The 13,060-nt window shown below is 43.6% G+C and overlaps 2 protein-coding genes across 2 annotated transcripts in view; both read right to left on the bottom strand.

Annotated features, from left to right (window-relative positions):
- Window positions 1-13,060, bottom strand: part of LOC308282129 (protein sidekick-1-like) — a gene marked incomplete at both ends in the record, with an annotated part of 370,021 nt that overhangs the window by 105,359 nt on the left and 251,602 nt on the right. Inside the window, one exon of the mRNA XM_080722473.1 lies at window positions 9,559-9,734. Within this exon, the coding sequence (XP_080578599.1) occupies window positions 9,559-9,734 (176 nt within the window). The remainder of the gene's footprint in view (window positions 1-9,558; window positions 9,735-13,060) is intronic.
- On the bottom strand, window positions 3,427-4,899 carry LOC308281536 (nicotinamide phosphoribosyltransferase-like; the record flags this gene model as incomplete). Its single annotated transcript, XM_080721753.1, has 1 exon — window positions 3,427-4,899. The coding sequence occupies one exon, from the start codon at window positions 4,897-4,899 to the stop codon at window positions 3,427-3,429; it is 1,473 nt and encodes a 490-aa protein (XP_080577879.1).

Raw genomic sequence — 13,060 nt, 5'->3', positions numbered from 1 at the left:
AGTTGGGAGGTGTACGTAAAGGTCCGGGTACAGACCGTAATCATACGGACAAGTACGGACAGGGAGAAGGAACGGACATCAAACGGACCAAGCGGAAGAAATCTCTCTCCCCCTCTGTTTCTAGTGTAGACCTGAGGTCCTTATGTAGTATAACCATGCATGGTACTTAACTCATTTAGTGCCACCCCTTTCACCACTAGAGGGCGCCCAGTGGCCAGAGAAAATCCCATAGAGATATGCTGGTATATGCAGAAGCCCTGCAGCCATGACTTGCCTGAACACTTTCCTTTGTGCATGACTGCATGTACAGGAAGAGGATGAAGTTAGCTTGAAGTTAGCTATTGGCTACCAAGCATTTTAGAAGCCTTATTTTCGTCAACTTAGCCATGATTAAACCTTGCACACCTCATGCATGGGAAAAAAACAGAGAAGAATGAGCTCTGAAAAATCCAATGCAATCCAGAGTGGATTTGTGCAGTTTGTTCACAGCTTTCAAACAAAAAAATCCGATTGGAAATCCGTTCAGGCATTCTTGAGATAATCGCCCTTATGTTTTACATGTAATGTAAACAAAAATGGCTGCCCTGTATGTTAGATGGGGTTGTATGGGGGTGGAACATGCAAAATCACGATTTTTTTTTTTTTTTTTTTTTTTATATCCCGAACTTGTTCGGGATAGGCACCCTGTGATACGATCATATATCCCGAACTAATTCGGGATAGGCACTCAATGAGTTAACACACCAAAGCCTCAAAAAATAAATACAAAACTTCCGCACACATGCTTTATTGCGTGCAACTGTTCACTTCTCACCAATCTGGGATGTCTGGTCATCCTATATACAATGTATTTCTATGAGAATATACGTGCAGACAAGCGTTTTTGTAATTGTTGTTGTTGATAGTAAAGCAGTGAAGACAGGAAAACCGGGGAAAGAGAGAGATGGAGTGACACACATAGCAAAGGCCGTCGAGATCGGAATTCGAACCTGCGACACGCAACACCAGAGCTTAACATTATAGTAGTATATGCACCTCGACTGCTAGGACAGTGGGAGCTCGAGCGTTTGTTTTGCTGGTTAGTTTTTCCACCCGGGGCCCAAAAAATGGAATATTCCTGTGCATTGGCGGAGCATCCATGACCATGAAAAGCCAGTTAGAACAGCTGCATTAATGGGGCGGAAGAAATGCAGTGTCCGAGTGCTTGTTCTTGCGCGTGTTGTGGGTTTCGTGCATAATACCGGTCCTATACCTGCGGTGTTAAACAGGCTCTCCCTCGCTTTATCTCCCCCACATACAGTATAGTCACACGCTGTTACGTTACAGATGTGCCATTTCAACTCATTGGTATTTACTGATCATTCCTGAAAATGTCCTGCAAAAGCATTTTTTTCCACCGGTTTCTTTCCCTGTTTTGACTTTCCAATTTTTATGGAGAATGGAGCGTATTTTTGCAGAAACTCGCAACTGGCAAGAAACCACTCCATTCCCATTGAAAGAAGGTAGGTAAATTTAAACTTTGAAGTCAGAAAAGGTAATAAAAATAGCAAAAACCGCTGATCTACAAGCTCAATGTTCTGCTAATCCCCTGAATGTCTACTGTGTTGCCAATGGCAGGACGTGTGAAGTTTTTAAATGGCACTTTTTCTTGTTAACTCATTCTGTGCCAGATGCCAAAATGGCTCCAAGGTAGCTGTGCCGAGATTTTGTATGTTTTTCTTTACTATGCAATGGGAAAAAAATATATATATATATTATTTTTTCCCCCCCACAGAAACAGACACAGTTGTTGTGATTCAGTGGCAAAAAGAATTTTGGCAATCGGACAAATGGTTCCAGAGATAGAGCTGTTTGAATGAAAAAAAGTGTCCATCCACTAGAATGGACACACATGAACACACATTTTCTCAATCAGCTAAACGAGGGAGCGAACACACAAACAGAGAAAAGCATCTCTCTGATCTCAGGTCATTTTGACATCTTAAGAAAAAAAAAATGATTTTTTTTTTTTTTTTTTTTTTTTCTATGTAAAAAACACAAAAACCGTCATAAGCCGTCATTGGCACACAGGGCTATTGGAAAAAAACCGTCATAAGCAGTCATTGGCACAGAATGAGTTAATAATAACCAGTGTGAAATAAGACACATTGGGAGATAAAGGGGAGACACTTTAATAAAGCCTTTACCTCCCAATACGTCACATTTTCCACTTCACAATAAAGTGACTATTGCTGTTCAGTTGTCGGCACTGCAGTGGAAAACACAGAGCACCGGTATTGAGGTTGAGTTTTGAACAGTCAAAACAAGTCGTGGCATTACGAGTTCAAAACACAAGTAAGATGGAGTAAAGGTGCCAAGTTGTTCACAAAGGTTAACCGCAAATAAACAACAATGCGCACGCATTTGAAGATGAAACATCCAAGGTGGATCGGATGTCTATATCTCTTCACAACAGCTGTCCACCCACTTTGACCACAGGGTCACGTCGCATGCAGATGAAACGCAACGTTAACTAGAATCAGTGCTCTTCCGAGCACAAGTCTCCACCATGCAGGCCAGGCGTCCTGGTGGTGTTAAATAGGCCAATGTAAAAAGGGTGGCATGTGTTCTTCGCCAATCTTAGACCTTTCATGGCAGTCGGACGCTGCATGGATGATATGAGGCATTGTGTTCCAAAAATCAAACCTCGGTTCAAAGTGAAGCGGTGAATTTTTATTCTATGTGTTCTAGAGCTATGAAATCTGTGTCATGACTGTTGAGAGTTTATGTCCTCTGAGCAATTGGCATTATGTTTTCAAAGCTAACTTGTGTCATCTTAATAAGGGCTTTAGTGACTTCAGGATTTGAGTGGATTGTATTCTCATCCATATCAATTCCATATCAATTCCACAGAGACCGTCAATACTTAATAAACTTCTGAATGAATGAATGATTTTGTCTGGAGGGCCAAATTGTCATGTGAAGCTTGACCAATCCTCAATTCTGCATGCACAGGACATGTACGGGACAGACAAAGCCACTCCTTGGAAGCGGAACGCTTCAAAAATACATATTTAGCCACCTGCATGGCTAAATGCAACCCTAACCCTAACCTAATGTTAAAATCACTAAAATGATAGAAAGAAGTAAATGAAAACATTTTAACACTCATATTAACTTTTCTCTAATGACTATCTAAAATATGAACCCTTCTTGTAAAAATCCAAAGTTGTCCTTTAATATCTGATTATAGAGCTTTTAACAAAAAACCTTTAAAAAATATGCTTTAAAAATACAAGCAAAACATCACATACCACTACCTTTACTGACAGGTCCTCTCAGCGATTAGAGTGTGATGTGGTGCTGTCGTAAGTTGTCAGTTGACACCAGAGGCAAAAAGGTCATGGGGCCAGGTGTTCAGGGAAGGACCCATTGGAGGGCCTGCTCTCAGCACACCTGATCAAGATCCTCATCTCTGAGCTTGGCATTGTCCCTGACTTCGTCAAATGTGTACGTCCTCGCGACTTTGCCGTTCTGGAAAACAGTGCACAACAGGTCTGCGCCATGCTCCCCCAGTTTTCCTTTTCCCTCCTCCAGGGTGACAAACTCCCCGCTCTGCGTCCTGTGCAGGGACAGAAAACCTTTCTTTGACCTCTTGTTGGGGTCCGCCACCGGGTCCTTGAACACGTTCACCCCCAGGTTATTGGTGACAACGTAGCTACACTTGAACGCGCAGCTGAGCACGTCTCGGGACAGCTTCTGCAGCAGGGATCCTCCGGAACCGAACGCGATGTTCTCGATGGACCACCTGTGCTGCTTCATGCCTTCCACGATCTCCAGCAGGCTGTTGATATCGATTCCATCTCCTTGTATGACTCTGATGTACGGCGGTAGAACCTTATAACCTAAAGAGTTCTCGACGGGAGTGAACTTCTTACCCAGAATCTCCAAGACCTTCAGGACCGTGTCCAGAGGCTTTCCAGAGTCCGGTCGGACCACTAGCGGAGCGTCTGCGCCGCGGATTTCTATCAGGCTCCTCAGGTCCTCGCCCCAGAACTTCTCGCAGGCGTTGTAGATGTCATAGCTGTCACTGACAACGGAGACAGGGACGCTGGGGAACTGCCTCACGATGTGCTCGAAGGCGTCTTTCTCATGGTCCTTGCCCCACGCTGTGATGGTGCTATGCTCTGCGGCGGGGATAGAATACCCAGGCACGGGATCTTTAGTGCCGTAGTATTTCTTAATGATGCCGATACCAGCCACCGTGTCCGTCCCCTTAAAGTTGACCAGGTGTGCAGAAGCTCCTATTCCAGCGGTCTCCTGCGAAGACACTGCTCTGTAGCCAAAGTCGTGCAGTTTGTACTCCAGACCCGCCAAGCTCCCGGAGGTCTCCAGGAGATATTTGGCCAGAATCCTCTTCTGCTCTCTGGAGTTGGTGGCCACAGTGATGGGGTACCAGACCTGCACCAGGATGGTCTCCACCCAGTTGGTGAGCCAGTAGCACTCTGGATCCGTGCTCTCCACAGTGAAGAGAACGTTGCCTCGAGGTATCAGGCTGCCTTCGGGAACCGCCTTGATCTCTAAGGGCAGGTGGCCACCGTATTTCTCCAGGATGTACTTCCAGCCTATCTCGTTGAAGACGTTGTGCTGAAAGTGCTCTCTGTACACCTCCTTGGCCTCCTGGATCTTCTCAGGAGTCACAACCTGCCCTTTAAGGTATTTGTGGAGAATGTACTGGAGTCCGTAGAAGACGGTTTCGTGGTACCTGACCTTTCTGTTGTTGGTGGGGTCTGTCCTCTGCTCGCGGCACTCAAAGTACGAGTACACCTTACTGGTGTGGGGAGGATACTGCTTGTAATGTGTCACCTTGTAAGAATCGGTAGCAAGCAGTATGTTGAAATTGACGTCCCCGTGCTCCATCTTTCCCGTTTCCATGACTCAGGTTCGGCCAGGTGTCAATGTTGTGCTTCTGTTCAGTGTGCTTCCATATTCCTCTGGATATAATTTATCTCAAGAAAATGAAAGGCATCCTTTTATAGGGGCTGACCAGAGTTCTGGTCTAACGACTACACACAAAACAAACTGTTACCATGCTTGCCTTGACGTCCATGAGTATAGGGTTCAATGGGGGTCAGAGGTTCTGAATTGGCATCCAGGGAGTGTGTGCGCTCATTTTGGCAGCGGGCCAAAATGAGCACACACACCAAGGGCAACTGAGATTAGGAGGTAACAAACTGCGAGGACGCACGCACGCACGGACGGACGGACAGAGGGACGGACTGACGGACAATTATAAAGATGGACACTAATGAATCTATTTGTATGGGATGGCCTGCCATGTATGGGATGGCTCCTTAAGAGCTAAGGAGCCATGTCTTTCAGATGAGTATTCAATGAATTGTACACAGGGAATATATATCGCCGTTGTCGGGTGGAAACCTCGTATCTCCAAGTTTCAAATTTGTACGTTCTTTCGCAAAGTAATGCCCTTCTTCATCATACAAGGCCGTCGCACAAAATTTGTGAAAACAGCAGATCTACAAGCGTGCTTATAGATCGGATGTTTTCACTAGTTTAAATCATTTTTAAAATGATAAATGCAAAACGAACGGTTTTGAACATACAAGGTTTTCACCAGACAACGACGATATGCTCTCTTGAAATAAGTGTTGTGTTGATTGACACATTGCTGATAAAAACAAGCCTCGGTAAATGATAATAAGAAACATGATTGTAGTTGCGTGGAGGCAGAAATGACCCCACGTGGCTTTTGCTCACACTATAAATCTGGTCCAAACAGAAAGCCTTTCCAAGTGAACACTGCTGGAAAAAGCATGCTGAGAAGAGTGCAGAGGGTGGTTGGGTTTCTGTAGCACAACATAAAGGGAGACGAAATCCTACGAGAGAAACGGCATTTCAAGATGTCTCCTCAAGATTTAATAGTTCACTTGACCTGCTAGAAGACTTAGTGGAGCCGAGCGGTAACTTGCTGAGGTCTTCGCCACAGTCATGTCAAGGGAGCTCGATCGACGTGAACACTAATGACAATGCTATATCCAAAAGGTTGAGGGGACCACCAAAAAAAAACAAGAAAAAAAGAAGTGGGACACTACACCAGCTGTTCGGGGGAAATCTTCAAAGTGAGAGTGGCAGTAAGATCTTGAAGGGAAAATGGCCAGTGAGGAAGTCACCACAGACCAATCGGTAGCCGCGAGTGTTTCCACTTGTTTTCTATGTCTCACCTCCCTTGGAGATAGGAGGCTGGCCAGACTGAGAAGCCAAGTGACAAAACAAATCCACGGAACATAGCGTAGCAGGCTGGCACCCAGGCTAGTCTCTTTAACACAGACATTATTCTGTATAGCAGCCACCACTGTGGGATCAGAGAGCGTTTACAGCGCTTAGCAAATGATATTCCTAAAGAGGAATATTGGCAAGCACAAGCACCGATTAACTTCTTCACTGTGTGAGGTCAAATGAAAAAGAAAAATCACACTCGTGTGAACTGAGCGGTGGTGTGTGTGTGTGTGTGTGTGTGTGTGTGTGTGTGTGTGTGTGTGTGTGTGTGTGTGTGTGTGTGTGTGTGTGTGTGTGTGTGTGTGTGTGTGTGCCCCCTGTGTGTGTGTGTGTGTGTGTGTGTGTGTGTGTGTGTGTGCCCCCTGTGTGTGTTTGTGTGTGAGTGTGCCTGGCCTATGCCTGGCCTATCCTGAACAACAGCGCCCCTGTGTGGTCAGAAAAGGTTACTGCAGGCTACATACCCGGAGACAGACAGACAGACAGACAAACAGACAAACAGACAGACAGACAGACCCACACACACGGCCACGTATAGGAGCGTTGTGACCACCGCTCAAAAAAAAACTACGATTTATGTCCCAAAATTACAATAAAGTGAAATAAAGTGTATATGGTTGTGAGAGAGCAAGCATACATGAATATATATATTTTCTCCGAGAAGAATAACTAAACTTGAATCTGTGACAAGGAGATATGGTGCTAGTCGTCCTATTTAACACAGAGATGACCTGGAACGCATTATTACTCATTATTACTTTAACCATTATTTTATGCAGATATACAAGCTCACAGCATGGCACCGAGTGCCGCGCCGCAAACTTGTAGATCTGCTATTTTTGAGTCTTTGAATATTTTTGACCTGATTCTATAAATGTCTTCTAAATGTCTAAATGCCCCCCCCCCCCCCATATTCAAATACTTGCCAAAAGGATTTTTCAAAAATAGCAGATCTACAAGCTCACAGCGCGGCACCCAGTTAGCAGCATAGCATGGCATCATAGTAACAGCTAATGCTGCATTCAGATTGTATCAGTTAGATACCTCCTACCTCCACTTAATGTTGCACTTGTCACTCAATGTTAACAATGTTATTGACTACGAAATTAAAATGTGATTTGGAAATTCTGTTTCATTTTCATATAATTGTAACTAATTGTAACAGCAAACACATTTTTTAGTTTGACTCTAATTTGTGCCATTAGTGAAACTGTGATGATGATGATGATGATGATGATGATGATGATGATGATGATGATGATGATGTGTGAAGGTGGACTAGCCAGATCTACAGGCTCACAACGCAACGCAAGATGAGCTATTTTCAAATGTTGCCTCTTTCTTATATTATTATTTGGCAATTTGGCCAATGCTTGAGCAGTTTTTGCCAGACCCATGAAATGGGTAGGCCTACATAAGCAAATGTCGGTCTGTCTGTCTGTCCTGGTTTTCTATATAAAGGGTATATATGATGATGACATGATGATGACATGCCAAAAGGCATGATGTCATAAATGATGATGACAGACAGGGGGTCTGGCACAACCAGGTTGACCTGGTCTAGTTTTTATAGTATAGTTTGTCCATTACTAACTTTTGCATAAAGTAACACAAATACTTGGGACGCCCTAGTCTTTCATGACATACAGTACTAGCCGATATACAAGCTCACATCAACGCATCACGACACATCATGAGCCTGTCTTGTGACAAGTTGTGATATTTCCAATATTACGAAAATGTTTGAAGATGCATGAACAAAATTTCAACATGCGAAAACGATTATGATGATTATTACACCGACTATGCTAAATGATTGTGATTATCTATCTATAAATGCGACAAATCTCTGCGTGTGTGTATGTAATCCGCGTATCTCGAGAACCGTTCGTTTCACCGGCTCTCAGATAATTGTGACAGACTTGTACAGTTATGAGTGCATGCAGAGAGAGAGAGAGAGAGTGAGAGAGAGAGAGAAAGAGAGAGAGAGAGAGACAGTAGAATCAGTGTTGCCAGAATTTGTTAGAAAGATAAACAAACAGGTCTAATGAAAACAAGCCGAAAAGAGGCGACTATAGGCCACACTTTAAAACCTACATGTATGTACAGTATATGTATCGGTTATGTCCAAAGAAATCTTGAACAAATAAAAGTGATGTTTTTAAAACATTTTCACAAAACAAATCGGGTGCAGGGGTCCCTGGCACAAAATATGTTTTTGTTAAATTGACAGAACAAATAGATATTGATTTGAGCATCCTTGCTTGACACAATGATGTTTGATAACCATGTGTTAAACTACATTAGGAAACAACTACACTTTAGAAACAAGCAAAAAACTCAAACTGGCAACACGCAACTACTGTACCAATACTCACAAGTGACTTTAGAGACAAAAAACAAGCCCAAAGTCACTTATAATAATAAGCAGACCTGGAAAACACTGAGTAGAATGTATAAATATTCAATGCATCTGTAGGTGTGAGCAACTCCATGTGTCTCTCTCTTTCTCACTCTCTTTGTTATGATCTCCCTTGCTCTGACAATCAGCACGGATCAAAAGGCACTGATGAACTAGCGAAGAAGTTTCCACATCATCAATCACACATTCTGTGGCAGAGCGCATGCTGTTTTCCCATTTACATATATGCACGTGCGCACACTCGCCCCCACACCTACGATGGTGACGTGCACGCTTTTTGAGTGTTCCCGTTCCCGTATTGATTAGTGACTCTTGGGAGCAAACGTAAAATTGGTGCATAGATTTTATGCGCGCGTTACAGTGTTTCTTTCGCTTACCATGTACGGCAAGGACAAAGCTAATCAGGATAATTGCCGTTAATCATTCGTAGGATTGTGTGTGTATGTCTGTTTGTATGTAGGCGCATGTTTGCGTGTCTGTACGCACGTGTTTGTGTTTGTGTGTGTGTGTGTGTGTGTGTGTGTGTGTGTGTGTGTGTGCGCGCGCGCACATTTTGTTTTAGATGGTGTGTGTGAGAGAGAGCTTGGCATGGATCTGGTCTGAACCCAGTGGGAGTTACAGTATGGAAGAGAAATACAAATGAAATCTACAGACTAGTTATTCAAACCCCGATGTGAGATGGAGGTCAAAAGCACAGCACTGATGGGCTGTGAGTAAACATAAGCTAGCAATCATTTCCTTTCCACACCTATGATCTGAGAGTGTGTTGTGTGTGTGTGTGTGTGTGTGTGTGTGTGTGTGTGTGTGTGTGTGTGTGTGTGTGTGTGTGTGTGTGTGTGTGTGTGTGTGTGTGTGTGTCTTACCCATAACATTGAGGTGAGCCCTGGCCTCCACCGGCTTGGCAGTGCTGTTGCTAAGAGACGCCTCGCAAACATACACGCCCGTGTCTGACGGGGTGGGGTTGGGAATGACATGCCGACGCCCACTGCCCAGCCGACGCCCATCTCGTTTCCAGGCCAACACCAGCCTGTCCACCGGTCTGAGAGGAGAGGAGAGGAGAGGAGAGGAGAGGAGAGGAGAGGAGAGGAGAGGAGAGGAGAGGAGAGGAGAGTGACAGAGCAATTACAACATATTACATCCATCAGTTGACGTGTCAATGAGGCATGGAATGAACGATGACAGTGTGTATATGAGAGCAGTCGTTGCCTCTCAGCACAGAGGGGCATCACTCTGTCACCCTGCATGTACACTTATGTTGATGGCAAAAGGAACTCAGAAGGGAAAACAAACAATGTCGAGAAATGTGTTGAGTTAAAAACGTCTCTGTGTGTTGTGACAACTAACTAACTATCCTCACCTGTTGACTAAGTAAGCACTGAAGCAGCCAGTCGTTTGTTTTACAAGTGACAAAATATTAGCCGGGGACCCACAAGCCCAAAAGCTCAAGGAATAGGGTAGGACATGTGATTTTCTGCCGTACTTTTTATTTCTGTTTTATCTATTAGTTTGGTCATTAAGGTCCACAGAATGAGAGGCCTGCTCTGCCGGAAACATCGCGAAAAAAAGTTATGGCCATTTGTATATTCACTGTCCCATTGACTCCACTAGAAATATTTAAAAAATTAAATAAATGTGCTTTAAGTAGCATGTGAGGGGTCAAACTAGGGGTTCTTCATGAATCCATTCCAAGCATTTGTTTTGCATGAAAAACATTCCTTGGGTTAACTTTCAGCAACCCAAAACTGTGAAAAATGGAAAAAAGGTGATGACTCATCACTTTTCACCGTTTAGGGGGGCCGCAATCTAGCCCAAGGAATGTTTTTCATGCAAAACAAATGCTTGCAATGGATTCAGGATCATGAAAACCCCCCAGTTTGACCCCTCACATGCTAATTAAAGCAGACTTTCTTTCCCTTTTTAAATATTTCTAGTGGAGTCAATGGGACTGTGAATATGCAAATGGCCATAACTTTTTTTCGCGATGTTTCCAGCAGAGCAGGCCTCTCATTCTGTGGACCTTAATGACCAAACTAATAGATAAAACAGAAATAAAAAGTACGGCAGAAAATCACATGTCCCCTCCCATTTTGGTGACTGGCTCAGACACTCCTCGCACTCACATCCGTACCAGAGAACAGTACCGAACCCAAAAAAAGGAAAGCTTGTGCGTGCTCATATTATGTTTACACTGGCTGCTAGACTAGAAATTACACTAATAATGAATATCGTCATTGTCAGGTGGAAACCTTGTATGTCCAAAACCGTTCGTTTTTATCATAAAAAAAAGAACTAAAATAGTGAAAACAGCCGATCTACAAGCACACAACGCCCACAACGCCTCGCACCGCGAGGCGTTGTGTGCTTGTAGATCTGCTGTTCTCACTACCTTCGTGCGATGGCCTTGTCTGATAAAACGTACAAATGTAAAACTTGGAGATACGAGGTTTCTGCCCGACTGTGACGATATGTTTATATCCTCAAGTTAAGTTCTTTCTCTAGGAGAAAGAACTTAACGCACAGCAGCGCTCATTTTGGTTCAGATCAATTGCTCCAGCCACTGTGGAGAACCGGGCATAGCACACACAGACAGACATATCCTATATTATGTAGGACAGGGGTGCCCTCACTTTTTGGAATTGATAGCTACTAAAATTACCAGCTCCTGGCCTGAGGCGGCTTTGAAATAGCGGCCCTGTCATTACATATAAGACAAACGCAGTTGAAATGGGAAATAGTGGGGGGGGGGGGGGGGGGACTTCATCCCATTCTGTATGGAAGTGGTAGGTTTTTGGGTTCCTTGCAAAGCTACGGACTCTTGAAAACAAAGCATTGCATTGGGGGGTTTGCCAAAAAGCCATGAAGGAAGCTGACAAGCCCTTCTTCATGTCAATCAATCCTTAATTGACAGATGTCAAAAAGAGGGCTGTTGTGATTTTAATTATATATATATAACAGTTTGTGGCGCACAACCTTTGTGATCTACTGGTAGATCACAATCTACCTTTTTGGCTTCCCTGATGTAGGATGTCTGATGCTGTTGGTGTATAAAGTACAATGAGTATAGATTGTATACAGCCTATTATGTTTTTCTCATTTCCCCTTTTCTTTAACTACAATTATTTCCTATATGCTGCTGCCATGTTTTACTATTATGTACCGTTACCTGTACACAAGATGTAACAATACAGAACCTTGAACAGTAATTGTGTATCTTTGCCATTGTTAATGGCCAGCTTGTTCATGACAAAGTAACATCTTCTGAGGAAGCTAGTTTTAGTGGAGATTAAAAGCATAGACTGTAAAAAAAAATATGGACAAAGCGAAACCATTGGTCTCTATGTTGCGAAAATGATGTTTTTTTGTCCCTTGTATGGGTGTCACCATCATTGTTTGAATGGTACCCCAGGAATCATAAGGAATGCTATTGGCTGCCAACGGTCACGTGCAACCGCAGGGATACATGGGAGAATGTGGTCGGAGCCTCCTGAAATAAAGCACACAAAGAAGAACACAGCCGGCTGGTATCAGTTTAGTCGGCCACGCCCCCCGCAACTTTATCATCAATTTTAACATAAATGGGACCATATTTGCACAAAACGCATATCATGGTGATTGAAAGGGAGTTTTTCACTAGCGACAGGAACCATAAAGTATTTATGACAACGTTTATTAAGGTTAGAAAATCAAAGGGGGAAACGAATGGGGTCCAATGTAGACACATTCTTTTTGGTAACTCGCGGGGGGAAAACAGCGCAACTAGCGGCCAAACATAGGAAGTTTTAGTTCCGTATTGGATTCGTTTTAAATCGGCAGAACTATGCCCCTGATTAAAACACATCCTGTTCCAGTATTTGCTGATGATAGTAGTGCCACGATATTTCTGTTTTCTAGCAAGAAGTTTCTCCTTTGTTGCATTTTGTTTTAGATGGTGTGTGAGAGAGAGAGCTTGGCATGCATCTGGTCTGAACCCAGTGGGAGTTACAGTATGGAAGAGAAATACAAATGAAATCTACTGACTAGTTATTCAAACCCCGATGTGAGATGGAGGTCAAAAGCACAGCACTGATGGGCTGTGGGTAAACATAAGCTAACAATCATTTCCTTTGTGCACCTATGATCTGAGAGCCTGTGCGTGCATAGACACAAGTTTCAGTTTTTCTGCTGATGTATTATGTCATTCTTCCAAGTTCTTTTTCAGTTAACTCTTTGTTTGTGTGTGTGTGTGTGTGTGTGTGTGTGTGTGTGTGTGTGTGTGTGTGTGTGTGTGTGTGTGTGTGTGTGTGTGTGTGTGTGTGTGTGTGTGTGTGTGTGTGTGTGTGGTTGTAGGAGTTGCTGAGCCATGAGTTTATGTTCTGTCTTCTAATT

This window comes from Nannobrachium achirus, assembly GCF_963921795.1.
Source record: "Nannobrachium achirus genome assembly, chromosome: 3".
NCBI lineage: Eukaryota > Metazoa > Chordata > Actinopteri > Myctophiformes > Myctophidae > Nannobrachium > Nannobrachium achirus.
The sequence above is the reverse complement of the archived record's forward strand: the minus strand, read 5'-3'. Positions and strand labels throughout refer to the sequence as shown.